Source organism: Archocentrus centrarchus, chromosome 13 (assembly GCF_007364275.1).
Source record: "Archocentrus centrarchus isolate MPI-CPG fArcCen1 chromosome 13, fArcCen1, whole genome shotgun sequence".
In the NCBI taxonomy this organism is placed as follows: domain Eukaryota; kingdom Metazoa; phylum Chordata; class Actinopteri; order Cichliformes; family Cichlidae; genus Archocentrus; species Archocentrus centrarchus.
Genome location: NC_044358.1, coordinates 30,858,120 through 30,883,210, shown reverse-complemented (window position 1 = coordinate 30,883,210; position 25,091 = coordinate 30,858,120). Strand labels below are relative to the sequence as shown.

The 25,091-nt window shown below is 41.6% G+C and overlaps 1 protein-coding gene across 1 annotated transcript in view; it reads left to right on the top strand.

Annotated features, from left to right (window-relative positions):
- Positions 1–25,091, top strand: part of clpb (ClpB family mitochondrial disaggregase) — a 39,374-nt gene that overhangs the window by 2,442 nt on the left and 11,841 nt on the right. Inside the window, exons 4-8 of the mRNA XM_030744780.1 lie at positions 3,313–3,399; positions 10,193–10,296; positions 11,893–12,021; positions 16,779–16,876; positions 19,808–19,922. Of these exons, the coding sequence (XP_030600640.1) occupies positions 3,313–3,399; positions 10,193–10,296; positions 11,893–12,021; positions 16,779–16,876; positions 19,808–19,922 (533 nt within the window). The remainder of the gene's footprint in view (positions 1–3,312; positions 3,400–10,192; positions 10,297–11,892; positions 12,022–16,778; positions 16,877–19,807; positions 19,923–25,091) is intronic.

Below are 25,091 nucleotides of genomic sequence, written 5' to 3'. Positions count from 1 at the left end.
ATCTGCTGGCATTAATTTTAATGTTGTTTTACTTTATTTTGGCAATACCAACCTGGGCTATATATATTTACTTATGTGAATAAAGAACCCATGGGTAGTTTTCTGCAAAGCAGTCTCTGCTGTATAAAAAAAAATCACTTATGACCTGAAATGAGCTCTGGTTTGCTTATTATAGCCTTGTATAAAAATCATGTTCACAGGGCAGTTTCCAGAACATCCAAGGTCATCTCCTGTTATAAAAGCCCACCTGTAGTTGTTGTCCCATCAGTAACCACCAGGTGGAAGAAGAGGTCCACCTGTGTGTGAAAGTCTGCCTGTGGAGGAGATGTTAGCCACAGCGTGCTTTTCCTCGTGCTAACTTAAGCTTCTTCGCATCCTCGTTCCTATTGTGACCCGGAACTTATTCAAAATCCACCATCATGGAAGGCAAACGAGGAGAAGGAAGCACAGATGTGAAAGTCTTATTAAGTGTCACCACGTACCTTCACATGTGGCACACAGCTTCACGTTGCGTAAGACTGATGCTCTGAACCCAGGAATTCCTCATTTGGCAGCTTCAGCTCCTCCTTCCTCATGTATCTTATCGCATTTCTCTCTCTTATCTTCACTGGCACATCATAAAAGCCCAGTGAGGGAAACAACGAGGCAAGTTACTGTAAAGCACCCTCAGACACTTAGGACTCCATCCTGCCAGTGTGTTTTGCTGCCTTATCTTAAACAAAATATCAGAATATTATAAACACTTGTTCTAAGTGTGATCCTAAATCTAGTCCCAACAATTCCCTGCATTCTCAGGGTTAAGGTAACAGAAATAGGCATGCTACATGAAAGGAGATGTTTGTATTAGGGCCACACTTCTATAATGGCTCCATCTCTCTAACAGATGATTTTACATTAAAAAGCTACAGAAAGGAGTATACACAAATACACACTCTGTAGTCTGATAGATGAACCTGAACGTTATTGTGGGAATTTCTTCTTCTGCTGAATATACTAAATGTGCTAATTCATGTGCTTTAGATGAAGTTGAGTATTGGTATCCAGCTCCACGTACTTGAGTGCGCGCATACACGTGTGTATCGATGTGTGTCCCCATCTGAAGGCTTGGGTTACCTGTGCACATGTGGCAGATGGTGAAGGTGAGAGTGCAGCGAGACGGGCAGTTAGCAGGTCACAGATGTGTTAAGTGCTTTGGTTGAGTCTATAGAAGTGACAGGGTGTGTCTGCTGAGAGGCAGCTGAGAAATAAGCGCTCCTATTTACAAACTGGCTGGTTGTACAACTGGGGTGACAACTTGGTAGCATTAGGGATGATATCAGTGTTTATAATAATGGTTGCTTTTGTTATTTAGTCCCCGTTGTGTGCAGGAAACAAAGAGCTCTTTCTGTTATTTAAAGTTAACTAAACTGTTATTATCTTTCAGCTCATTGGTCACACTGTCTTTTAACATTTAGCTCAGAGTTGGTGGCATAAAATATAAATAATAGCCACTGCCATTAGTTGATCACCTTATTTTCTGATAAATTACATTTGGGCACATTCAGCCATTTGTTGGGTCTGACACTATAGAGGTAGACAGGAAATGAGGGGAGGACAGATGAGTGTGGAGTGCAGTGCAGCTTTGTGGTTTGACTGTTGCGGCCAAAATAGTTTGCACTTTTAAAGCCTGTGGTACAAAGGGCCTTGCAAAGTGTTTGTCCGTCACGCATTCACACACAAGCACACACACACACCAGTGGTGTCAAAGATACCTGCAAAGCACTGGCCTGCTACTGGGACTGATTTTTTTGATTAATATTGAGGCAATATGTATTATTTTTAGATTATTTATGACCTGTTTTTCTTATATGAGATGTGATTCTGATTGGATATGATTCCCATTGGTCATGGTCAAGTGAATTTTCACAGGTGACTTAAGATGGCACCGCCAAGTGTTTTATTGTCTGATGAAGAGCAAGTGTGCTTGAACCATCATACACTATTAGTTGCAATAAATTAGGAAAATTGGGAGTTCTGCAGTAGTCGAGCCATTAATTCTTTTTTTTAATGGTTATATATTTAGTGGCAGTGGCGCAGTGGGTAGGCATTCGCCTTACAGCCAGAGGGTTGCTGTTTCGGGCCCCTGTCCCTGCGCTGCATTGTGTCCTTGGCAAGACACTTAAACCACATTGCCTAAAGGTAGCGCTGGTCTCTGGCTGCATGACCGCAGATGCTCATCTCTGGATGAGTGATCTGTAACGATTATTTCGTTGTGTGTCTTGTGCACACAATGACAATAAGTTGAATCGAACATCTAATATTTTTTTGGCTCTGCATCTGCCCCACATGGTGGTGAGGATGTATGTGGATGTTTTCCTGTTTCTGCTACTGGGACAAACCTGGGGTTAAGTGGGCAAGACTGATGGTAGATGTGGAGCAGACACCCTGCCCTACTTCCTTCTTAAGTAATAGAATGAAAACAGCAGAAAATCTTATGAAAGCTTAAAGAAATGATCTTTGTTTGGCAGTTCTGTAGTAAGATGTGCTTTATTTTCTATGATGTACTGCTGTCAGGGAATTCAGCAGTAATTTTCCAGTTTATATGAGGTCAGATTTTGGTTGCATTATTCAAAAACTTAAAATATACCTGCCATGTAGGTGTTCTCATATCCAAAGTTTCTTTTTCTTTTAACTTAATCTTCTGGTAACCTTAAAGTAGAGGGGGCTGTTCAGTTTGTCTGAATTTAAAGGAGTAAAAAAAAAAAAAAAAGTTCAGATGCAAGTTTTATGCATTACCCTGATTGTGCTTGCAGAACAGGCAGTGAAAACAGAGACAGAGAGCATCAGCACTGAGTGCAGACCAGACTGAGGCCACTGTGTTGACTGTAAACAGGCACAGTGTCTGTCTGCTCAGCGCCAGAGATGACACAAGGATCCCTTACATACACTTACAAGGACTGTGCCACTCCACTGCCTGATGTTATACCCTCGGGCAAAAAGCTCAATGCGCACCTGGCTTTAACGTGTAGATACATTAACTGGTGAAGAAGGCTTTAGTAACAAGGATTTATTCTGGTGTGTCTAAAAGAAAGACTCAGTGCTTACAGCAGCAGGTCTCCCATATTTCTTGTTTTTAGATTTCATTTGCATTTGCATAATTTCCCTTAGGTGTGCATGACTTAATCTTCCTTCTTCCATTTACAGCATGGTACGAGTTTAAAAAAAAAAAAGCTACAGTATTTATTACAGTACTATATGGAGTCTTTGCTACAGGCTTATAACGGTGACGCTGAAGTAAAAATAAAACCACTTTCTGTTTCTTGTTCCCATCAGGCTGGTAAAAGAGGGGGTGGATCCAAATCACCGTCACCGTCTCGGCTGGACCGCTCTCATGGTGGCTGCTATGAATCGACAGCACAGGTCTGTGTGCGTCTCCTCCACTGAACAAATCATGTTTTAAACTTCTGAGGCATTGCATATGCAGCAGGTTTTGTAACACGCAGCTGCTGCATTAGTTAGAGTGCGAGCATATGTCACGCTCATCCCTGCTATAGTTGTTACAGTACGTCATCAAAAGTGCAAAGTGCAGCTTTCAGACTGACAGACGGTCTTTACCCGTTCCCCCATTTCTCTGTCCAACAAATTAAATTAGCCTCCTGGCCCCCAGAACACACAGAATACAGAGAGGGGCTGAGGTTAAGGCCGGGCCAAATCCAATTTACAGGCCTTTTTTTTTTTTTTTTTTTCCCTTCTCTCTCTCTCTACCCAGTCTGTGTGGTCACTTTTTTTTGTTAAAGGGCCACAAGAATGAGAAGCATTATCTGAAATCTGAATGTTAAAATAGTTTCAGATGAGGTTGCTTTCAGTCTATTGTTGCTACTTTTTCGAGTTTGAATTCATGTTGCAAAAAATAAAAACCTCACAAATAAGTCTGTGATTACAACATTATTGGAGCTTGTAATTTCAGTTTTAGATTGCTTTCCTTTTGCTTTATACTAGTATGTTATATTATTAATCTCAAAGCAATTTATTGATTACAAGAGTGACAGAAAAGTCATTTGGCAGCAGGAAAATGAGGGTAGTATAATTGTTTTATCTTGATTGGCTTGTTTTTATAATCGTTGGAAGCCAAAACGGTAATTGAAATTAAAATTTGATGAATCGCTCAGACCTAACCAACACGGTCACATGATCCTTTAGCTGCATCTTTAACATCATGCATGTTGAGTGGTCATATCAGTGTACATCACATTGTGTTTAATGTGTGTGTCAGGCGTTTTTGGATACAAATATGTATGTGTTTGTATGTGTGTTTGTCTTTACCTGCTGTGTGTGTGTGTGTGTGTGTGTGTGTGTGTGTGTGTGTGTGTGTGTGTGTGTGTGTGTGTGTGTGTGTGTGTGTGTGTGTGTTATGAGTGCTATAACTCAGCCAGACAGCGACACTCCTCTGTGTTTAATCCCGTCTTCCAACCCCCCAGTGAGCAGTCACTGCTGCAGGGAAGACAGAACATCAGTTCACACACATCAGTCACAAACACACACGTCCGCTCACACAAACACGCACACACGTGAGGAGACCGGGGGAGTTCATACCAAATATCTTACAGGCCAACTGCCTATTACTCAGCCACACACAACTTTATTTGCAGCCGTTAAGTGAAAACACAGGGAACATCACTCATGAACACGGTCTAGCCTGTAGCGAGAATGTCAGCGTGGCTCTCGCTGTTGAATTATTCTGCCCCTCTCTCACAGTGTATTTCTATTTTTCCTGGACCAAAAGTGATAATTGTGTTTCAAGAAGACATTTCTGTGGGAGCCTTATCTAGATGTAGTGTCCACCTGGCAGGTCAAGGCACGGCTGTGTGAGGGGAATCGGGGTGGAGCAGAGGGGTGGGTGAGACATTTGTGGTAGAGGTGGCGGAGGGGGCGTGTGTTTGCTTAGCTTTGATGTTTGAGGGTTAAATCGGGGAGAAGCAGGGCCTGGCTCTGTGTTTGCACTCTTTAACGCACAATACCCATCTCCATCTCTCTTTCTCTCCCTCCATCCCTCCGTCACCGCATTCACGTGCACAATGAGCGCTCCGCCAAGTATAACGCCTGTTGACCGTTCCGACCTGTCGGCCGAGTGACTCGTTTGGGGGGGCACAGGGGCAATGGAATGAGAGCGAATAATTTAGAAGGGGAGGAGAGGGCATTTAAGTGGGATTATAGATTTGGGCCCTGGATTAGTTGGACTAGCCAGCTCCTGATGAAATATGATAATTTGACCAGGCTATAGAACAATCGTAATGGTAGGTAGTCTGGTTTATTAACATATGTGGGCTTTATTGTTAAGGTCTTCTTACACTATAAGATAACAGTATTTACAACTACTGTCAGAATATAGTGTGATAATATAATTAATGGCACCTTTGAGGGTATTCTGCTAAACCGTATCAATACATTATCATGTTATTTTCCACATGTGTACACTGCTGAGGGTTTTCTATTTATTTTTTATAAAAAATACAGTGCTGGAAAAAAGAAATTACAGTCTTGTTTTCTAACATGACAGCATGACAACTATAAAGCAACTGAGCAAAGATTAAATGTTTAGACCTGATCACGCCCCCTTTGCATTGCCAGGTTATCAGAAGTATGTGGGAAAAGTAAAAGTGGTTTAAAATGAACGCTTGGTAAATGCTTTAGATACCAGCTTCTCACAAGTTCTACCTATAGTATACAAGGAAAACTATTAAATTGAATAATTTTGTACAGACTGGTTTATGACTGTACAGTTATATTTTAAAGAAGGTACATTAAAAAATAAAATAATGTGGTGCAGTGACCCTCCCTTCCTGGCATTTCTCTGACCCCGGGTGTACACCAGGTGAGGTGGGGTCAAGTGAGGTCCAACATCTGGGCCAGGTGGTCACAGACATGGATGGTCAGTTTGGCTCAGGTGTCTATTCTTTCACAACGGAGGCAGAAGCGTCTGCTTCCTGTCTTCCCTCCAGGGCCGGATTGGAAAGTAACACCAGCCCTCGGCGGAGACACCGACCACCTGCTGGTAAAGCAAAGCTGCAAGGATAAATCTGCCAACTTTAGCATGTGGCATAGTGAGTAGTAAAAAAGCAAAATGGTGTAGCAGAGAGATTATGTCATAACCGGAGCTTCAAGCTGCTGCTGACCAAGATGCTGACTTCCTGTTAGCTTAACAAGCAAGGAGGTAACTGTTCATGTAAATAATAAAAATGAACTTTGGCAACCAAGTGGATGAATTGTTTGTATCTTTGTACATGAAAAGAACACAAACAATACAACATAAGGATGTTTCAAGTCATTAATAATGCTACCTATGTTATGCATTTACAGCTAGTTCAGTGAAACATGAAGGGGTGTGTAAAAGGCATAACAAATTTGGGGACATAAAACATTTTGCTTGACCATTATATTTAAAATAATAGATATTATTTTTGTTTCTGTACATATTAGACTGTATCAGGAAGTCTGTAAATGTAGCTTTTTTTCTACTCATGTTAAAAAGGGAGCTTAACCTAATTAACCTCTGAATGCCTTCAAAGCTTCAAGTTAGTTCTGCAACTCTCCTCCCAAATAAAGTTAGCCACTTGATCATCAGTTGATTAGTAAAAGTATAAACTGTTTTCAAAAGCTCGTTAGTTTTAGTACTGTCGTGTGTAATTAAATCTTCCTTTCTTTCCACTTTTAGCTACTCTCCCTCCTTTCATCCACGCCTCCTCTTTGTTTTCTTGTTTTTTTTTCATCCCTTCATGTTTACCTTTCGTATGCCATTAACCCTTTTCAGACCATCTCATTCCTTCACACAGTCTTGCCCAGCCTCGTGTGACCAACCTCAGTTTGAGTGCTTCTGTACGCGTCTCACAGGATGCATCGATGTTTGTAGAAGTGCTTGCGAGGGTGAAGGGGAAGCCCTCTGTGGGTCACCCCCCCCCAGCTGCTCCCAGCCACAGTGATACAGTAACAAAAGGGGACCCCCCCCCCCCCCCCCCCCCCCCCCCCCACCCCACGATTGTCCTTTATACCCCCCTCAGCAAGGTCAGACACAAAGACCTGGCCAGAATGTTCTCAGCCTTGCTATCCCATAGGAATGCACAGAGAAATACAGAACTATGATGATGGCCAAATAGATTTTTCAGTCTACATTTGTAAATAGAATGTTTGTAAATTAGTCACAAACTATTTTAATAATCGGTCTTTTAAGCGAAAATGCTAAATATTTGCATGCCCCAGCTTCTCATTATGAAGGTGTGCTGCTTTTACTTACACCTAATTGTAGGTTATGTAAGTCTGCCAGTCGGATGCATATAGTGATTTGTATGCATTATCTCTGTCTCCAGGAAATTTGCTTCATATATGCTTTATATATGTTACTGCATACTGTCAGAGATGAAGCTTTTTATATTTTAATCTTTTTTTTTTTTTTTTTTTTTTAACCAGTGCTTTTTTTTTGTTGCTGTAACAACACCACAAATGAACAAGATGTTTACAACTGATCTTATATGAAAGGTCTTCTAACAGTGCTTCAGCCTGTTACATGGTCAGCTCCACCTCATCCTCCTATGAATGGTCATATTTTACTCTATTTAAGCCCTTTCAGACCACTGCCACAACCATTTAGCTGCAAACGATCCATCTCTCCCTCCCAGGCTGCATTACGTGATCACAGGTTTAATGGCAGCAGCATATCAGCAGGGTTCATGTTTCGGCCACCACCTCTCTCTCTCTGTCTGTCTCTCTCTGTCTTCACCAGCTAGCTGGCTAGATTTTGTGTGTTTGTGTGTACTTTTTTGTACACATCTGTGTCTCAATGTCAAAGCCACTGTTTTTCCTTCACAGTGGTGTAAGTGTGTGTTTGTGTGGCAGTGTGTCCTGCAGACAGAGGGACCTGAAACATCTCATGGGTCACAGTGAGTGGTGTTGCCGAGGTACTCCTGTTTGTTCTATAAGGCAGTACGCTCCAATGAAGGACTACACACGAACACCCACTCCGTCACACAGGCCCCCCACCGGTGCAGGAAATGGGCCCGACCCCTGCCCCTTCAGTGTGCACATATGTACATGTTACGAGGCTGACAAATGTGTAATGAAGGCGAGAAAGAAGGAAGTGGCCAGTGGGGTGTATCCACCATAACGAGACAGAATAGATAGAAGTGAATCAGGTGAAAGTATCACGGTCAGTTGAGGAATTGGATATTTGCTTGTGTTTGTTTTTGAACTATGAGGGTGCAAGAAACTTTGCGGAAAGGTCAAGGTTATAACTGATGGTGCAAAAGAACCGGGGCTCTGCTCATGTGTAACAAAACGTTTATTTAACACAAACTGTGGTCACTTGATGCCAACTTTAGACAAGTGTTACACTTATGGCAGCTGATTAAATGTGTGTACTGCCTTTTTAATATGTCAGGGTTTATTTACACTGCTCAAAAAAAATGAAAGGAACACTTTGAATGCACATCAGATCTAATGGGGGGAAAAAAACATCATTAAAGATATCTGTACTGATACGGACTGGGTAATGTGTTAGGAGTGAAAGGATACCACATCGTTTGATGTAAATGAAAATTATCAACCTGCAGAGGGCAGAATTCAAAGAGACACTGAAGATCAAAGTGCAAGTGTGGAGGCCAGTCAATGGTATCAATTCTTTCATCCTCCAGGAACTGCCTGCACACTCTCACCACATGAGGGTGGGTACTGTCATGCACCAGGAGGAATCCAGGACCCATTGCACCAGCTTAGGGTCTGACATTGGGCCCAAGGATTTCATCCCAATACCTAATGGCTTAGCCTGTAGAGGTCTGTCCATGGATATGCCTCCCCAGATCATCACTGACACCTACCACCAAACCAGCCTTGTTTCTCCTCCTGCTGATGGGTTAAAGACCTCCGACAGCCTTGACTCAGGCAGTTACTCTCCTAGAGTAACTGCCTGAGTCCTGAAATCTCCTCCACATGCTGTGCTATAACATGCTTTTGACAGATCCACTTAATAAGAGAAAATGTAAAGACTGCTGCATAGCATTAAACACCACTTCAAGTAAACCCTTTGAGCAAAAACATTGGCCACTTTTTTAAATAGAACATGCCACAAGTCTCATCCCTGTCCTAAATCCAGTGTGTGTTATTGCTGTGATGCCTCCTTATGAGTCCATATGTGCTTTTGCAGATTTAGCTACACGTGTTTAGCAAACAGTAAGCCTTAATTAAGGTTGAGCAATTGGACGGCATGTACACAGTGAAATGAAGTACTTCCTACACAATTTATATTGCGGTAGCTGCCTCTTTAATACCAATGAGTGTATCAGACCATCATGGGGAGTTCTGTTAATGAGGATTCTTCTTTCTCCTCCTCCTCCTCCTGCTCCATGTTCTTTTTCTTCTCCTCCTCTTCCTCCTCCTTTCTTTTCTGCCTTCTCAGCCTTCTCCTCCTCTGCCTTCTTTTTCATTTCCACCTCCTCCACTGCTGCCTTCTTCCTTTCCTCCATCTTATCCTCCTCCTCTCTTTAGGGCTTGCCAAAGCAGGTTGTCCACCTCCTTCACACCCTATCCTTTACATGTGTCACACCTCCCATGTTCTACATATCCTCTTCAGTGCATCAGTGAACCTCCAATTTGGTCTTCCTCTTTCTCCTTCCTTACAGCTTCATCTTCAACCTTTTTAGATGCCAAATATATGAATTGCAAATGAATTTGCGAAGTCACAACAGGTGACAACAATAAAAAATAACACATTGTGACAGATGATTTCATCCACATCACTGACCTCGTAGACTTGACCTTAAATGATCTTAAATCTTGATCTTAAACTTTCTTTGCTGCCAGTTTTTCCCAGGTATTAATATGAAAAAAAATATATATAAAATTTCTAAAACTGTTGATCAGACACCTGAACCTAAAGATGCATTATTATTCTTTGAAATAATGCACCTTCAGAGAGAGAGATTTCCCAAAGAAAGGAAAACTTATTTAAATAAAATATGTGACATTCTCCTAATGTGCAAATAATTATATGGATCAAAATCAGCCAAGAAAATCTGGCATGCAGTTTTCAAACTGCATCGATCGTGTAAACACTGAAATATTACAGTGTTAAAGCTCATCTGTGTGCGTGTCTGCATTTATTTAATGCAAGGTTCTGGCTGTGATTCAGATATGCTTTTAAATGTGTGTCTCCTTTGTTACTTTGCAGCGCGGTGAAGGTCCTGCTTGAAGCCGGTGCCGATCCAAATGCCGGCGATCATTTCAACAACGTTTACGACACATCACGGGAGAAAGGCATCCACTCGCTGGAAGGTGAGAGGGGCGGGAAGCAGAGACTGGAGTTGTTATTGCACATATAAACCCACAGTGTGTAAAGTATTATGAGCATAATTTGCATAAGAAATTTCCATTAATGTACATGTTTGATTTTTTTTTTTGTGTGTGTGTGTGTGTGTGTGTGTGTGTGTGTGTGTGTGTGTGTGTGTGTGTGTGTGTGTGTGTGTGTCAGTATTATTTGTTTTATTTGTCCTTTGGTGTGGATTTTTTTTTTGTTCTGTTTTTTAATATTTTGCTTTGCTTCTGAGCTTTACAGTTGCACACAAACACACAGGCACAATGGCAGAGGCACACACACACACACACATATACACACTCTTTACCCCCACCCCTCCAGTCTGTGTTGGGTTTCTGCAGACATATTTATATGGGATATGTATATTGCAGACATTTATATGGCTGTCAGGTTTGGGTCCACGTGGGGCCCGCGTAGCGTGGGGAAGCGTTTCCCAGACGCACACTGATGGATGGGCTAGGGGGGCCTGTGCGACGCTTTATTGGGTTAGCTATGATTATCCCGCCTTGTCTCTCACACACACACACACACACACACACACACACACACACACACACACACTGCAGAGATACGCTGTCAGAGAGAGAGAAAGAGTGGGATGGATAGAGGGAGAGAAAGACTGATGAAGCAAGGAAGAAGGAAAAAAGGGATGCACTGAAAAAAGAAGGCTGGAGATGGAGGAGAAGGAAGAAGATGCGGATGTTTGAGGGAGTGATGGAGAGCGGGAGGGATTGAAGGAAATGGGTGGGATGATGAGGGAGGGAGAGGAAGTCAGGAAATGGATGAGACAAAGTTACTGGGATAGAGAGAGTGGGGAGGGAGAAAGAGGGTGCAAGTGATGAAAGGGATTGATGGACACCGAGGAGGAGAGGAAGGAGGCGGAAAAAATAAAAATGGATGATAAAGGAGTGGCACGAGATGAGTGCTGTTATGAAAAAGAAGTAAGGAGAGAATGATAGAGTATCTCCATTATTAGTAAGAAGCAAAGCAAGAGAGACCCTAAAACACAACTCGCATTATTGCTATTGTGTCGGACAGTTGAGCTTAAATCCACTCAAATGAACAACTCTACCAAAGCTGGAAACAAGAAAGATAATTTTGTAAAAGCAATGTTGTCTTCGTCACACTTTCTGGAGTCTTACGGTTGACTGTGGATAGATTATAGGAAGCTCTCTCGGATTTAGATGCTGTAAAATCTAAAGTCTAAGTAGTTTGTTATTCATTGTAATATCTTTTTTCAGATCCAGGGGGTACACAGTTTCCAGATTCATGTAATAACTATCCTATTTGCAGCTTTGAGGAATTAGTGCATCTCCTCGAATTCCTGTTAACTCCAAATTCAGTAAGCCTGACTTTTTTTAAAACTTTAATATTGGTACAGGGAAGTATTTAAAATTAAAATCTAGCAGCAATCTCACAAATGAATGATGTTCCCAGCAGGCTTTTTGGTTTTTTTTTAATTTTATTTATGTTGGAAGCCAACCTGTGCATGTTCTGCACAGAAAAAGCAGTTTGTGGTTCAAATCTTTCTTCTCTTGTGTGTCCCCTCTCTGCAGTCCTGGTGTCCAGAGAGGATGAGTTCAGCAGCAGGCTCAGCAGCAGGGCTGGTTTCCGTGATTGCACAGCGCTTCACTACGCCACACTGGCTGATGACCCACGCACTGTCCGCATGCTGCTTGAGGCTGGTATGTTACCGCTCCCGAATCATTAAAACCATCCCGTTACAGCCCACCTTTGAATTCCACGGGGGAACTCGGAGAGTGTCGATGTTAGAGAAGTAAAAGTGGTGACAGATGCAGCAGCCTGCACATATATGACATTGCTGCTCTGCAGTTTGATGCCTTACAGGTGCAATTTTTAGTCGTGGTATTAAAGCCAAATAACTGCCAAGCTGTGTGCTTGTCTCCGCCTTCATTTTATATACAGTCCTCAATCCTGTGGACCAGAGAAGGGGAGGAAAGTGGGCGCTGGATTTTAGTAGCTCATGCTTAGGTGAACTAAGTGCGCCTTTCCTGAGGCTAAACTGCGAAAATGCAGCTGTCACCTAAATTCTGTCAGTCTCAGCCAAACAAAGCTGACAAACCTCAATTATAGCGTCCACTGGAGGGAGAAGTCTTCACGGTTTAGCAGAACATCCTTATGAGTTGTTTGATCTCAGTTTGACAGTTTACTTGCTTCTTACTTCTGCCACAGAGGTTATGTTTCCAGGCTGATACTTTGATTTTATTACTTTATTGGTTTATCATGTAGTTAATGTCTTCATGTTGTAATATAATATTTCCTTGTGTTAGTTGCTACCATTGTAGTGGCTAATGGGAATCTGAATGAATAAATATGTTTGTGTTCACATCTTTTAGTAATCTTTATCAGTCAGGCCAAATGGCTCGATTTTAAAGAGGCTTTTAAATTTAAATTTGTTAACAGTGCGTCGTAGTTCAGGTGAAAATAGGACTGAATTTTACTCTTGAGTTTCTGGAAAAACACGTTTAGGTCCCCTCCGTCATACTCGGCAAAATTTAAATGAGCCACTTTATTAAAAGTGGGGAGGGGCAGTTAATCAAGATTTAATTTTCATTAACAATTTTACCTTCCAAGAATTATTGAAACAAGATCATCTGAATAAAATGATGCCTTTCTTTTATTCTTCTTCCTCCTAAAAGCTCAGATTTATTTTAAAATTTATTTATTTATTTATAAATAAAAATACACTTGTTTAATTGTTGTAATAAATTGTAGTTTCAATTTTTTCCCTTCTTCATACAATAATTTATACATTCACAGCTTAATTCAAGGGTACCAGTTTTGAAACACACCAGCTCTTAGAGGTTATTCTTTGATGTTTATACTGAATTGTTCTCATTCTGCCTCTAAAGCTGAAAGCAGATTCACCTCCATCACCTTTTCATGTATCAACACCTAAATGCACCCCCCCGCAACTGATATAAACAGCATTACAAAACTCATTTGAAATCGATTACTTGTTCAGCTTCCCCAGCCCCCATTACGCTCGCACCTGTCGTTGACTCAGCGCCACCATTACGCGCACACACACACACACACACACACACCCTGGAGGCAGAGTATCCCCCTTCAGTTTCCAGGCGAGCAGCTCTTAAACAAGCTAGGCCTCGTTGAACTGTGACCTCCTCACAGAACATGCCCTTGGGGTAACTCCACAAGCACAGGAAGTGTGAGTCTTTGTATGTGTGAGTTTATATGTGTGTGTGTGAGACCATATATGTTAGCACACTCAAGCTTCCATATGATTAATGAATCTGTTCACATATTCATGTTTGATTTCATCCATCTGATATTCTTGTTTCAGTTTGCGGATGCCTTTTTTAACTTAAATTTGCGAGATTGTTGTTGTTGTCTTTTAGGTCGATTAGGCTTTTAATCTAAAAACACTCCAGTTTTAGGATCACTGTACACACACACACACACACACACACAGATGCGCAGGAGCTTGTATTAATGTCTTGTTTATGTTTATGATGGATGATGCATCTGAAGCTCTGTCAGCCTGTCTCTCCCGTATCACCCCTGCCTCTGTAAGTACTCCGTACGCTTAAACAAATCACCTCAACTAACTTGATCAAATGTTCTGCAGACGCATTTTTGAATTAAAAAGGTAAGAAATTTCACGAAGCAGAGACATTTGTTTTAGGACAATCAGATTACAGACGGGGTTGGTTGTTGCTCGCCCGACTGGGCCTGTGCAGGGTTGGCGCCACCATCGCGGCCAATATCAGTTATGACATCACGCGCTCCAAATCACACATTGCTGCGCTTATGTGATCCTGTGCAAATGTGTGTGTAATTAGACTTTTGCTAAAGTTTCTTATGCATGTTTTGATTTTTTTTTTCCCCCTCATACAAGCTTCTGCTGTCTTTCTTTCCTTTAAGCCATTTTCCATTTGTAGCATCCTATCCATCTTTGTTTTAACATCATCACAAAAAAAAAAAGAATCTTATAAACTGTCACAGCTTCAGGACATCTATGTGGATTTTGGTGTGTGTGTGTGTGTGTTCTCTGGTTGTGCGTCATCTTCCTTTCATGTATGTACACACTGCACCTTGTTATTTCCCCTGTGTTTGTGTTCATCTGTGTAACACTACTAGCCGTGGGTTTGCTCTTTTGGCCTTAGCCGGCCCTCCACTCACATCTCCATCCATCACAGTCTCCAGGCCCACCCTCAGGCTTCACTTCGCCACACAGTCCCGCACCCTACCTGCGGAGGCTCTCTAGCCTCTCCCCAGGCTCCACATTGGCTCTGTGGCCAGGGGCACTGCGTAATGGACAGCTCTGTAGGTGGTAAGAGGCCAGAGGAGACACACATGCTCGCAGACGCACACAAGGACACACACACACACATACGCATGCATAAAGACCAGCAGGGGCTCTCTCCCACCAGCTGCAGTGAAAGAGAGGGAGGAGGAAATGGGAAAGAGGAGGGCACTCCTAATAGGCATAACTAAAGCACTCCTAATGAAGGGATCCTGTGTGTGTGGGTGTGGGTGTGTGTGTGTGTGTGTGTGTGTGTTTAGTTGGGGTTGTGTGTCTGTCTCTGTGACTGTTGTTAGTGTTGATCCTGTTATAAAGTGCTATGGCCCAGAGGGTTGGCCTGATATTAAAGCCCTAAATGATGCTATTTATTATGTCCAGTGTCGGTGTGTGTGTGTGGTGCTTTATTGCTTTTCGTCCTCATGTTTTTTGGGGGGAGGTTGTGGTGTATTGTCAGGATCGATGGCTTGTGAGCAGGTCACAAAATTTAGGGGTTTATCGATAATCATCACAGTGATTATTAGTCTCTGTGGTCGGTCCTCAGAGCAATAGAGCAACCATCACCTGCTCTGATTACATACTTTGTTTACTTTTTTATTTTTTCAGAAGGAAAAAGTTCAGATGGAATTTGTTGTCCTTCGCATGCCGTACAGCATCACATACAGAGCACTGAAGTTACTAATGTTGTTTTCTCGCACGAGTGTCAGTCGGTGTACAGTAGACTGAGCTCCTGATGAAGAAACTAGTGAGATCATTAACACTGTGACTCATCACAAAACCCATTTGAGTCTCAGTGGCAGCAAGAAAATCAAAAGAAAACAATAAGAATCTCAACATTGTGTTTATTACTGCTGAAAGCAAAATTGATCTTTCACTGCATGATTTCAGAGCATAAAGCTCAATTTTCATTTATTAATCTTTATTTTGGTAAATATGGTTAGAGCTAGATTTGGATTGTGGGATTTGATTTGAACATAATTTATTTATATAATCTCATTGCATTGCTGGATCAAATAATCACCTAACCATTTGTAAAAGTAATCAGTGTGAGCCAAAATCTCAGGCTTTAGATGGCTTCAAATACAGTTTACAGCGTTTTTTTTTTTTTTTTTCTTTTTTCTTATTCTTTTCCTCTTGGCTCAGTATGATGGCAGATAGAGCAGATATCCTTAATACGTTTATTTCAGACACATGCTTTGGCTATGAGCAGAGCAGCCCTGCCCACCTGCTGTCCAAACCAGAACCGAGGGGCTGCACCCCTTACAAGTGTAAGATAAAGATGATTTTGAACTGTGAATACAAAGCTACTGTAATAGATTCCAAGAATAGCTAGAATTGAGCACAATAATTAAACTTGAAATCCGCTACAATCTAAAACTGACATAAACTGATGACAGATAAAGTCATGAAATCTGACTTTATGTGATCAAATCAGATCAAGTATTCAGCACCAACTTTCACCCTGAATGAATCTGCATCCCAAATTGTGAACTATAATATTTCATTACCTAAATTCTTTTTTTCTCCACTATATAATACCCTAAAACTTTCCCACAGTGTTACTATTACCTGTTCACATGGAGGTGCATATATGTTGAGTTTACTCTGGTTATTGAGTGGCAGCACAGGTCAGGGCAGAAGGCACTGCTAACCATCCGCACTGACAAGCCCACAGTGTCCGGCCCTGGCTGGCACACTTTACTCATGCTGTGATATTATCTTTCTTCCTCTCTGAAATCTGTCCTCCACTTGACCACTCCTGCTGTGTGTGGATGGGTGTTTGTCTCAGTGGCTCCAACCTGCAGCGACCTGCAGTGTGTATGTATAGATCATATAATAGTCCAGGGTGTTGGTGCGCGGGTGTATGGTTATTGGCACGCGTTGCAGATATGAAACCCCCTACAGGGTCATTGCGTTGCCGTCCTGCTTCATTGCAGTGACCCTTGACCCCTGTGACCTCTCACCCCTAACCTCGCTTTTTCAATTGACATTTAGACCCACCTGCTGAGGGAAATGTGTGCATATTGTGGTAGTACTCAGTTTTTGTTTGGTTTTGTTTTTCCTGAAAAGTTTGCTGCTGTTAGTTCCAGTCATTTATTGAATTCTTTTTTTTTTTCCTAATGTAGGAGCTTTAAATTTTGTTTGATTGTCATACAGGTGCCAACCCCCTGCAGACCAATGGTTTGGGACACACAGCACAGGCCTATGCTAAGGAGGGAGAAGTGAGCACATTGCTGAAGGAGTGGGAGGGCAAGGTAACACACTCTTCACATTCATACAGACACCATCATTAATTTTGGTTTGCCTCCATGCAGGCTATGCAGAAGTAAAAATTGCCTTTCAGTGGCTAGTCAGGAGGTGGGGACCCCTTAAGTAACTGGTTAAGTAATTTAAAAAAATGCCCTATGCTTCCAGCTGTAGTTGTTTTCTCTGGCCTGGTGTGAACAACTCAGCACATTTCTTGCACGCTGGCCGATGCTCCTCAGGAGGTCTGTGTCAGTCTGCTTTCTGACTGACAGGTGCTTTGAATATTAAAGTTGTGAAAGCTGGTGGAGGTTAACTGGGGTTAAAAACATGTGCTGAACAACAAAGCTGGGTTATTGATCATTGCATATCATGGCATGAAAGACTGGCTAAAATGTGTTCAAATGAGCTATCTGGTATATGTTTAAGAAAAAAAAAATATCAGTCACAGGCAGCACAGAAGTTGAATTATATATAAAGTCCTGCATGTTTTATAATGTAAAATGGCAGCTTATATCATTCACATCACAGAATTATGAGTGTAAATATCTTTTAAAAGTGCAAGTTATTATGTTAATAATGTTGATAATAAAATGTGCTTTACTGGATCTCTGATTGTTGGGATGTTTTTATTCTGACTCCAACAATGAAGTCAAACTCTTTGGCGAAGAAGAATAAACGGGTTGGGTGCACAGAAAATACTTATTAGTTCTACGAAAACCATTACAGAAACCAGTTCTCCTTTGCCAAATGCTTTCGGGACTGGTCATTTCTTGGGTTTTTTTTTTTTCCCCCAGACAAAATTGTGATGTGAAAAATGTGATTTAATATTGTTTAGAAAGTTTGGCTGTGCTGAGAGTTCTTAGTCTTTTAGAGTGAACAAAGCTCTAGCATGCTGCCCCTCACTGCTCAGCTCTTGGTATTTCACAGGTGTGTAGTGGTGGAAGTGGGGTCTGGCTTTTTCTTAAATAAAACTCGAGTTATCCGTAGTTATCTACCGACTTGACAGCAGGCTGGAGCTAAGCAAGATGGAGAGAGAGAATAAACAGCCTGCCTCCACTGCAGGGTGGAAACCTGGAGTCTAAGGAGACAAAGAGAGGAGGATAAATGAGTCATGGGGTGGCTGAGAGAAAGGAGGAGAAACCAGGGGGTGTGAAGAACGCTAAAAGAATAGAAGAAGAAGAGGTGGAGAGATCAAGCTAAATCAGCAGAGGAGAGGAAATGGGTGTCAGAGAAATGGAGGTAGTGTGATAAAGAGGAGGGAGATGGGAAGCAGTTAGCTGCTTCAAAGTGGAAAATGTACTTCTAAAATTTTTGATGAAGGGCGTGTTAGTGTGTGAGACATTTAAGGTAAAAGGAATACATTTTAAATGTTTCATTCCACCATTTAAGAAATGTGGCACCTAATCCAAGAAGAATATTGTATTTATTGCCCAGATTTTCTTATGTTTAAAATTTATTTTTTGGGTTTAATTTAACTCATAAAGCTGATGAGAGAGAAGAAAAACCTTCAACCCAGAAACACAGAAGAAAATGTGATTATACAGCTGCATCCAGATGAGATCTTTTCTTAATTAGAGGTGTTCAGTTATAGTTAGAGGTACCTGATATCTGTATTGGTAGATACACTGGCTAGCCACTTTATAAGGTATACCTTTTCAACTGCTCATTAACACAAATAATCTAATCAGCCATTCACATGGCAGCAACTCAGTGCATTTAGACATGTAGACACGGTCGAGATGACCTGCTGAAGTGCAAACTGAGCATCAGAATGACGAAGAAAAGTGATTTAAGTAACTTTGACCATGGCATGGTTGTTGGTGCTAGATGGGCTGGTCTGAGTGTTTCAGAAACTGCAGATCTGCTGGGATTTTCCTACAGAACTATCTCTATAGAGTTTACAGAGAACGGTCCGAAAAAGAGAAAATATCCAGTGAGCAGCAGTTCTGTGGGGGAATATTCCTTGTTAATGCCAGAGGGTAGAGGAGAATGACCAGATTGCTTTGAGCCAATGGGAAGGCAACTGAAACTCAAATAACCACAACCAAGGTATGCAGAAGAGCATCTCTGAATGCACAACACATCACACCTTGAAGCAGCAGAAGCCCAGACTTGGTACCACACTTGCCAGCTAAGAACAGGAAACTGAGGCTACAATTCACACAGGCTCACCAATGCAACAGTAGAAGATTGGAAGAGTGTTGCCTGGTCTGATAAGACTAACCACCTTCTGCAACATTCAGATGTTAAGGTCAGAGTTTGGTGTAAACTACATGAAAGCATGGATCCATCCTGCAGTGTATCAAAGGTTCACGCTGCTGCTGGTGGCGTAATGGTTTGGGAGCACTTTGGGTCCCTTAGTACCAACTGAGCATTGTTTAGACACCACAGCCTACCTGAGCATTGTTGCTGACCATATCCATCCCTTTATGTTCCCATTTTCTGATTGCTGTTTCCAGCTGCACAATGCACCATGTCACAAAGTTCAGATCACCTTAAACTGATTTATTGACCATGACGATGAGTTCATTGTACTCAAATGGCCTCCACAGTCACCAGATCTCAATCCAATGGAGCGCCTATGGGATGTGGGTGAACGAGAGATTTACATCATGGATGTGCAGCCCACAAAGCTGCAGCAACTGTGTGATGCTGTTTCCAGTACTTTGTTGAATCTATGCCTGAAGGCAAAAGGGAGTCCAACCAAGTTCTAGGAAGTTGTACCTAATAAAGTGTCCATGAGAGTATATCAGCTTTGTTGACTTGGTAGGCGTTTTTAAACAGAAGAGGCAATGATAAAGAGATGGGGATGAGAAGTAAGGAGAGGGACAGACGTGGAGCCTTTGTTTACTCCGAGCTGATTATTAATTTTCTCTCCAGTGTCTCCCTCCTCTTCCAGCTCCACTGACTCTCTTGTCCATTTCTTTACCTCCACTTAGTTCCTGGAGTTACAGGCTCGGCGAGAGGCAGAGGAAAGGAGGAGGTTCCCCCTGGAGAGGAGGCTGAAGGAGCACATCATTGGACAGGAAGGGGCCATCAATACGGTGGCTTCAGGTAAACACATAGATCATGCCTGAGTGTATAAATGCAAAAATACAAAATATCACTGCGTTTTCACTTCCTTTGTTGCTCTTTTCAAGATATCTCTTCAACATATTTATGTTGAAAAGAGCGGCTCCTCTTACTACTTTCTCCTGTTCTCCTCCCTTTTCCACCAGCAGTAGGCGGGTTTGTACAGACCTGCGGAGGCTGTAATTGGTTAATTGTGATGAATGAGCTGTCTGTCAGGCGTACACAGGTGGTGTGTGCATGTGTGTGTATTTGTACGTGACAGCTGAAGAGGCCAGGCTTGGAGCCGCCAGTTAACACGATTACAAAGAGGAGACATACTACAGACCCCCACCCTCCTCGTTTCTCTCCAGCTTTCTGCTTCCCCCCTCTGTCTCTGTTCTTCTGTTTCTGCATCATCTCTATCGCTTGTACGTTCTTGATCTCCATCTCTCTCCTTCACTCTTCCGTCCTTTCCTGCTTGCTCTTTGTAACATTAATGTACCTCCTGAATCTTTCCACTCTTTGTCCTCCAGCAGTCAGGGACGGCCAAACGGATGTAGGCAAGAGAGGATGGGATGGATGAAAGAATAAAAAGATATGGAAAGTAAAAGATACAAAACACAGACGGGAGATTATGGGGGAGAGTATTTGAGAACCCGAAATCTAGGAGCTTTGACAGAAAGACAGAGTGTGTGTATAGTGCGTAGAGGAGGGGAGGATGAGTTAGAGCACAATAACACAACCAACAGTAAAGACCTGATATTACACCAGGCATCCATGGAGGCCATGTACTGTATTGATCTGCAGATGAGAGTTTGTGGTTTTTTTGTGAAAGGGTTCTGCAGCAGAGAGAGCGGCTGTGTGTTATTTTTATGATGTTGGACGTTTTCTGTTTTAGATTTGTGAAAATAATTAACTCATTCCCAAAGCTAGAAACAGATATTACAGACTATAATGCATTAGAGAGGGCAAATACTGCAGACTTTATAACCAACAGGGGAACAACTTTTATCCCTCTCCAGACTTCCGTGAGTCAAATACTTCATCAAAAAAACAACACAAACTACAGATGTGAGACAAACTACAGAGCTGTCTATAAAACTAAAGACAGTAGGTGTTAGAAGTGTCAGAGGGAGACGATAATCATGGGACTTGTAGTCTTTGGCAAGGCGATGAATGACTGTTGTTATCATAAAAGCCATACAAGACATTGTCACAGAGATATAGGAACAGCTTATTGATCTATGAGAAATATTGCAGTAAATATCTCACACACACACACACACACACACACACACACACACAGGGATGAAAGAGGCGGGGAGCCAGCATTAATCTGCACAGATACAGGAGCACACATGATCTAACATTCATGTACAGTTTGTAAAATCAGTCAAACTCTTGGCAGGAGGAGGGAAGTAGAGATTTAGAGATGAGGAGATGACTCAGGAAAGAGAGATACACCACAGATAAAAAGGAGATAAATGACAAAGGGATGAAGAGATAAAGAGAGAGTGCTACACAAGACTAGATTATGTAACTGCAAATGCACATCATGCCAAACAACACTTTAATGTGTTCTTACTAGGTAAAAATAAAGAGCTGACATGATCAATCAGAAGGCCAGTTGTTCTTTTTGTTAATTGATTTGGCAGTTAAAAACTGGTACCCATGACCGGTGCCACCTGAGGGGGCAGGATTTGGGGTTGGCTGGAAATTTTTAGGGTTAACCCTGGCTTTTCTGTATTTCTGGGGTACATCACCATGGTAATTTACACTGCAAACCTAACCTGCACTGGAACAGGTTGTGATCAAGATTAGAGATCAACACCTATGAAATCAGTGCCTACTGATTAATCAGTTCTCTTAAAATTGATTAGTCACCGTTTCTGAAACATCCCTCAGATTTCTGTGTGTATAATAAGAGGGTCTAAAGTTTTTTTGTTTTTTTTTTTAAAGCATGTCTACAGTCCTTGTTTACCCGATGAGCATCAGTAATAAAAATAGATTCTTAGATGCAGCTTTATTGCTTGACTTTTTCCTTTACACTGCACACAGTTTCATAACAGTTTTATTGTTCTATAAATGTTAATATACAATCCTAAAACAGGGCTTCTATATTTACTTGTTGACTTTAATTTGCACATTCTTTAAAATAAGTTTTTAATATTTATTCATCAGACTGCTAAACACCACCTGGGTTTCAGCTGAAAGAATAAAAACAAATCGTCTTACACACTTGTAAACATTAATTTAATAACAAAATCAGTTATGCTTTGTCAGAATCTCCCATGTCTTAATGATGAGGTTGTGAAATTTTGTAACTATTTAAGTCTGTTAACTTGAATAGTTGGCATTTTTATCAGCTTTCCTTACTGGCTTCAAGTAGACTTTATTAATATAGTGAGATAGTATAGTAAATGTCCAGTCTTTCTGACAAAACCGCTTAATGCACATACACATTCATACATGACTTTTAGGACTATACTACTGTATATAGTTCTTTTCCTGTTACACACTCATACTGTCATGAAACGTGTGGCAGGCAGGATTGGACCCCAGTACAGTATTCTAGAGACAGGACAAAGAACTGAACAAAACTGAGGGCTACATGCGCCAGTTAATTGGGGAAGTGGAGACAGCTGGGGAGAACAAGACACAGGTGAACAGAATGAGACTAACGAGACAAGGGAAGCAAAACAAAACACAAAACACACACTACAAGGGAGTGGCAAAAATAAAACAGGAAATAACTAGAATTGGCAGAAACAGAAACTTGACACAGAACCGGGGAGGCAGGCACGCAGAGGACATACAATAACACAGGGGACTTAACTGGACATGGGACACAGGGAAAGCATAAAAACTGAAACAAGGAATTCAATATAAATGACCCTGAACAGAACGTAGATAATCAAAACCTAGAACCATAATCCCTGACTCAGAACATAAACAAAACCCAGAATTCAAAAGTCCAAACCTAGAAACGCTGGGGCAGATCTATTAAGTGTTTAAACCCTTTATAATATTCTCATAGTCTGATGTTCCTTTGTAAAAATCTCCTACCGGTGCACAAACAGCTCCATGTCTCTGGTTAGTCCTGCTAATGCTACCCTTTCATGTGAATGTTCTCATAGTTAGAAAACCTGGGTTAACTTACCGAGTTGACAGCCAGCTTCATGTGACCACCTAGCCTGACTCTCCATGTTAGAGTAAGTGAAGCCAGATAACAGGAGGATATCCCGGGGACGCTGAACTTGCTTCGTAGCAGGTGATTGCAACATTCCTGCTTATTCCAGCCAGAAACCTTTGTTGCATATCATCACCCTTTTTTCTGTCACTATTGCCAAAATAACATAATGCTAAAAATAACGTTAAACACCTAACCAATTAGGACTGATGGAATTGTGACAAACAAACAAACAAACAAAAAAAGTAGGAAATTGGACATGGTGTATATGTCTAGGTTCTTAACCAGTTACTTAGAAGAACGATCATTTATCAAAGGTGTTGACAAACAATTTTATATCTGCTCATCTTTTTCTTATTGTTTCAGCTTAAGTTATCTTACTGCGCTACAACATTTCAGTAGTGAAAGGAGAAACATTTGGCAGTTTGATGGATGAACAGATTATTTTGGAAAAATTTGCAGCTCAAAAGTGGAGGAAAACTTAAATATGTTGTTTTACCCCCTTTTTTTGGTGTGTGTGTGTGTGTGTGTGTGTGTGTGTGTGGGGAGGGTGATGCCATGTCTTCACAACATCTGTTTTCACCTGAAGTCCTCATGACAAACAGCTGGCCTGCAGCAAGACACAAAGTAGAAATACACAAACCTCACAAACGCGCACACACACAGGAAGGAGGTTAGATTGATCCAGGTTTAGCTCTCAGGGCTAAGAGTTATTGAAGAGAATCATCCCTCTGTAATCATGTTAGAGCCAACCAGACCTGCCCAATACACACTGCTCTGAATGTGTATGTGTGTGTGTGTGTGTGTGTGCATGCATGTGAGAGAGAGAACGAGAGAGCTTTCATTTGTTTTGTGTCTCCTTCCTTTCCTTGTTGTTGTCAGGGTCCTCTGAGAAATGTCAATGTGCCCTTCTGTCAAAGTCGGTCTCAATCAGCTAAAACACGCGCAGCCACACAGAAGGTTACGCTGTCATTCACACAGCCATTGATAAAGCAGACGGAGCTTTGGAGCCCCTCTTGTCACTATTCATCTCTGTGTCCATCTCTGACACACTTGTTTGTTTCTCTCCCTCATTCTCTGTCTCCTTATCTCCATCACTCCTCTCTTTCCCCTCTTAATCTTCTTCTATCTTTACTCCTCTTTCCTCTCCTTATCTGAGTTCCTCCCTCTGCTTCCCTTTGTAGCATCTCTCGCTACTGCCCTCATTCGGCCCCTCCTTCTCCTCTCCTGCCAAGAATCTGCTCTTTATGATTATCAGCTATTAGTAGCTACTTTAACACTCACATGTCACATCTGTTGTATATTTTCTCAGCTACAGCAGATTACAACAAGTGGCTTGTTATCCTGGTATAGGAGGACATAAAAAACATGGAGCTTAAACATTTGGCCACAGCGTTCTTATCTTGTAGTTGTTGAAGCTTGGTGTCTTGAACTTGATTGCTCACTAGTAAGACATCTATCCTGAGACTTGTGGGCTTTTACCATAGATTGTCTATTTAAAAGATGGACGTAGCTCTTAAAGTAAAGCCAGTGATGAAGTGTGTTAAACCTGCATTCTTTCTAATGGCCAGCAGGGGATGACTCTTGAGTGTGCACAAAGAAGTTGGTTTGGATAGAAAAATTATCACTTGGTTTCTAATCTCAAACACATCGCTGATGATTAGAGTAAAATAAAAGATAAAGCAGAATATATTTTAGGGAATATCTGCTTTATAACTGACAGAACTGTTGCTATGTCTGAGCATGCAGCGATCTTGGTTTCTAAGCCACCTCTCATACATGAGATGACTTTTAAAAGCCAAGGTGGTGATGGCCAAAATCCACAAACCACTGGATGAAAACTTCTATATACGGACTGTGGCTTTTAATAATTTGTGGATATCTGTTTAAAATCAGTGTCCTGTTTGGAGGCACACATGTCCCATTTGAATCAAGGCCTTTACGAGTTGCTGGCATTTTCCAGACTCAAGTGGACAGCACTT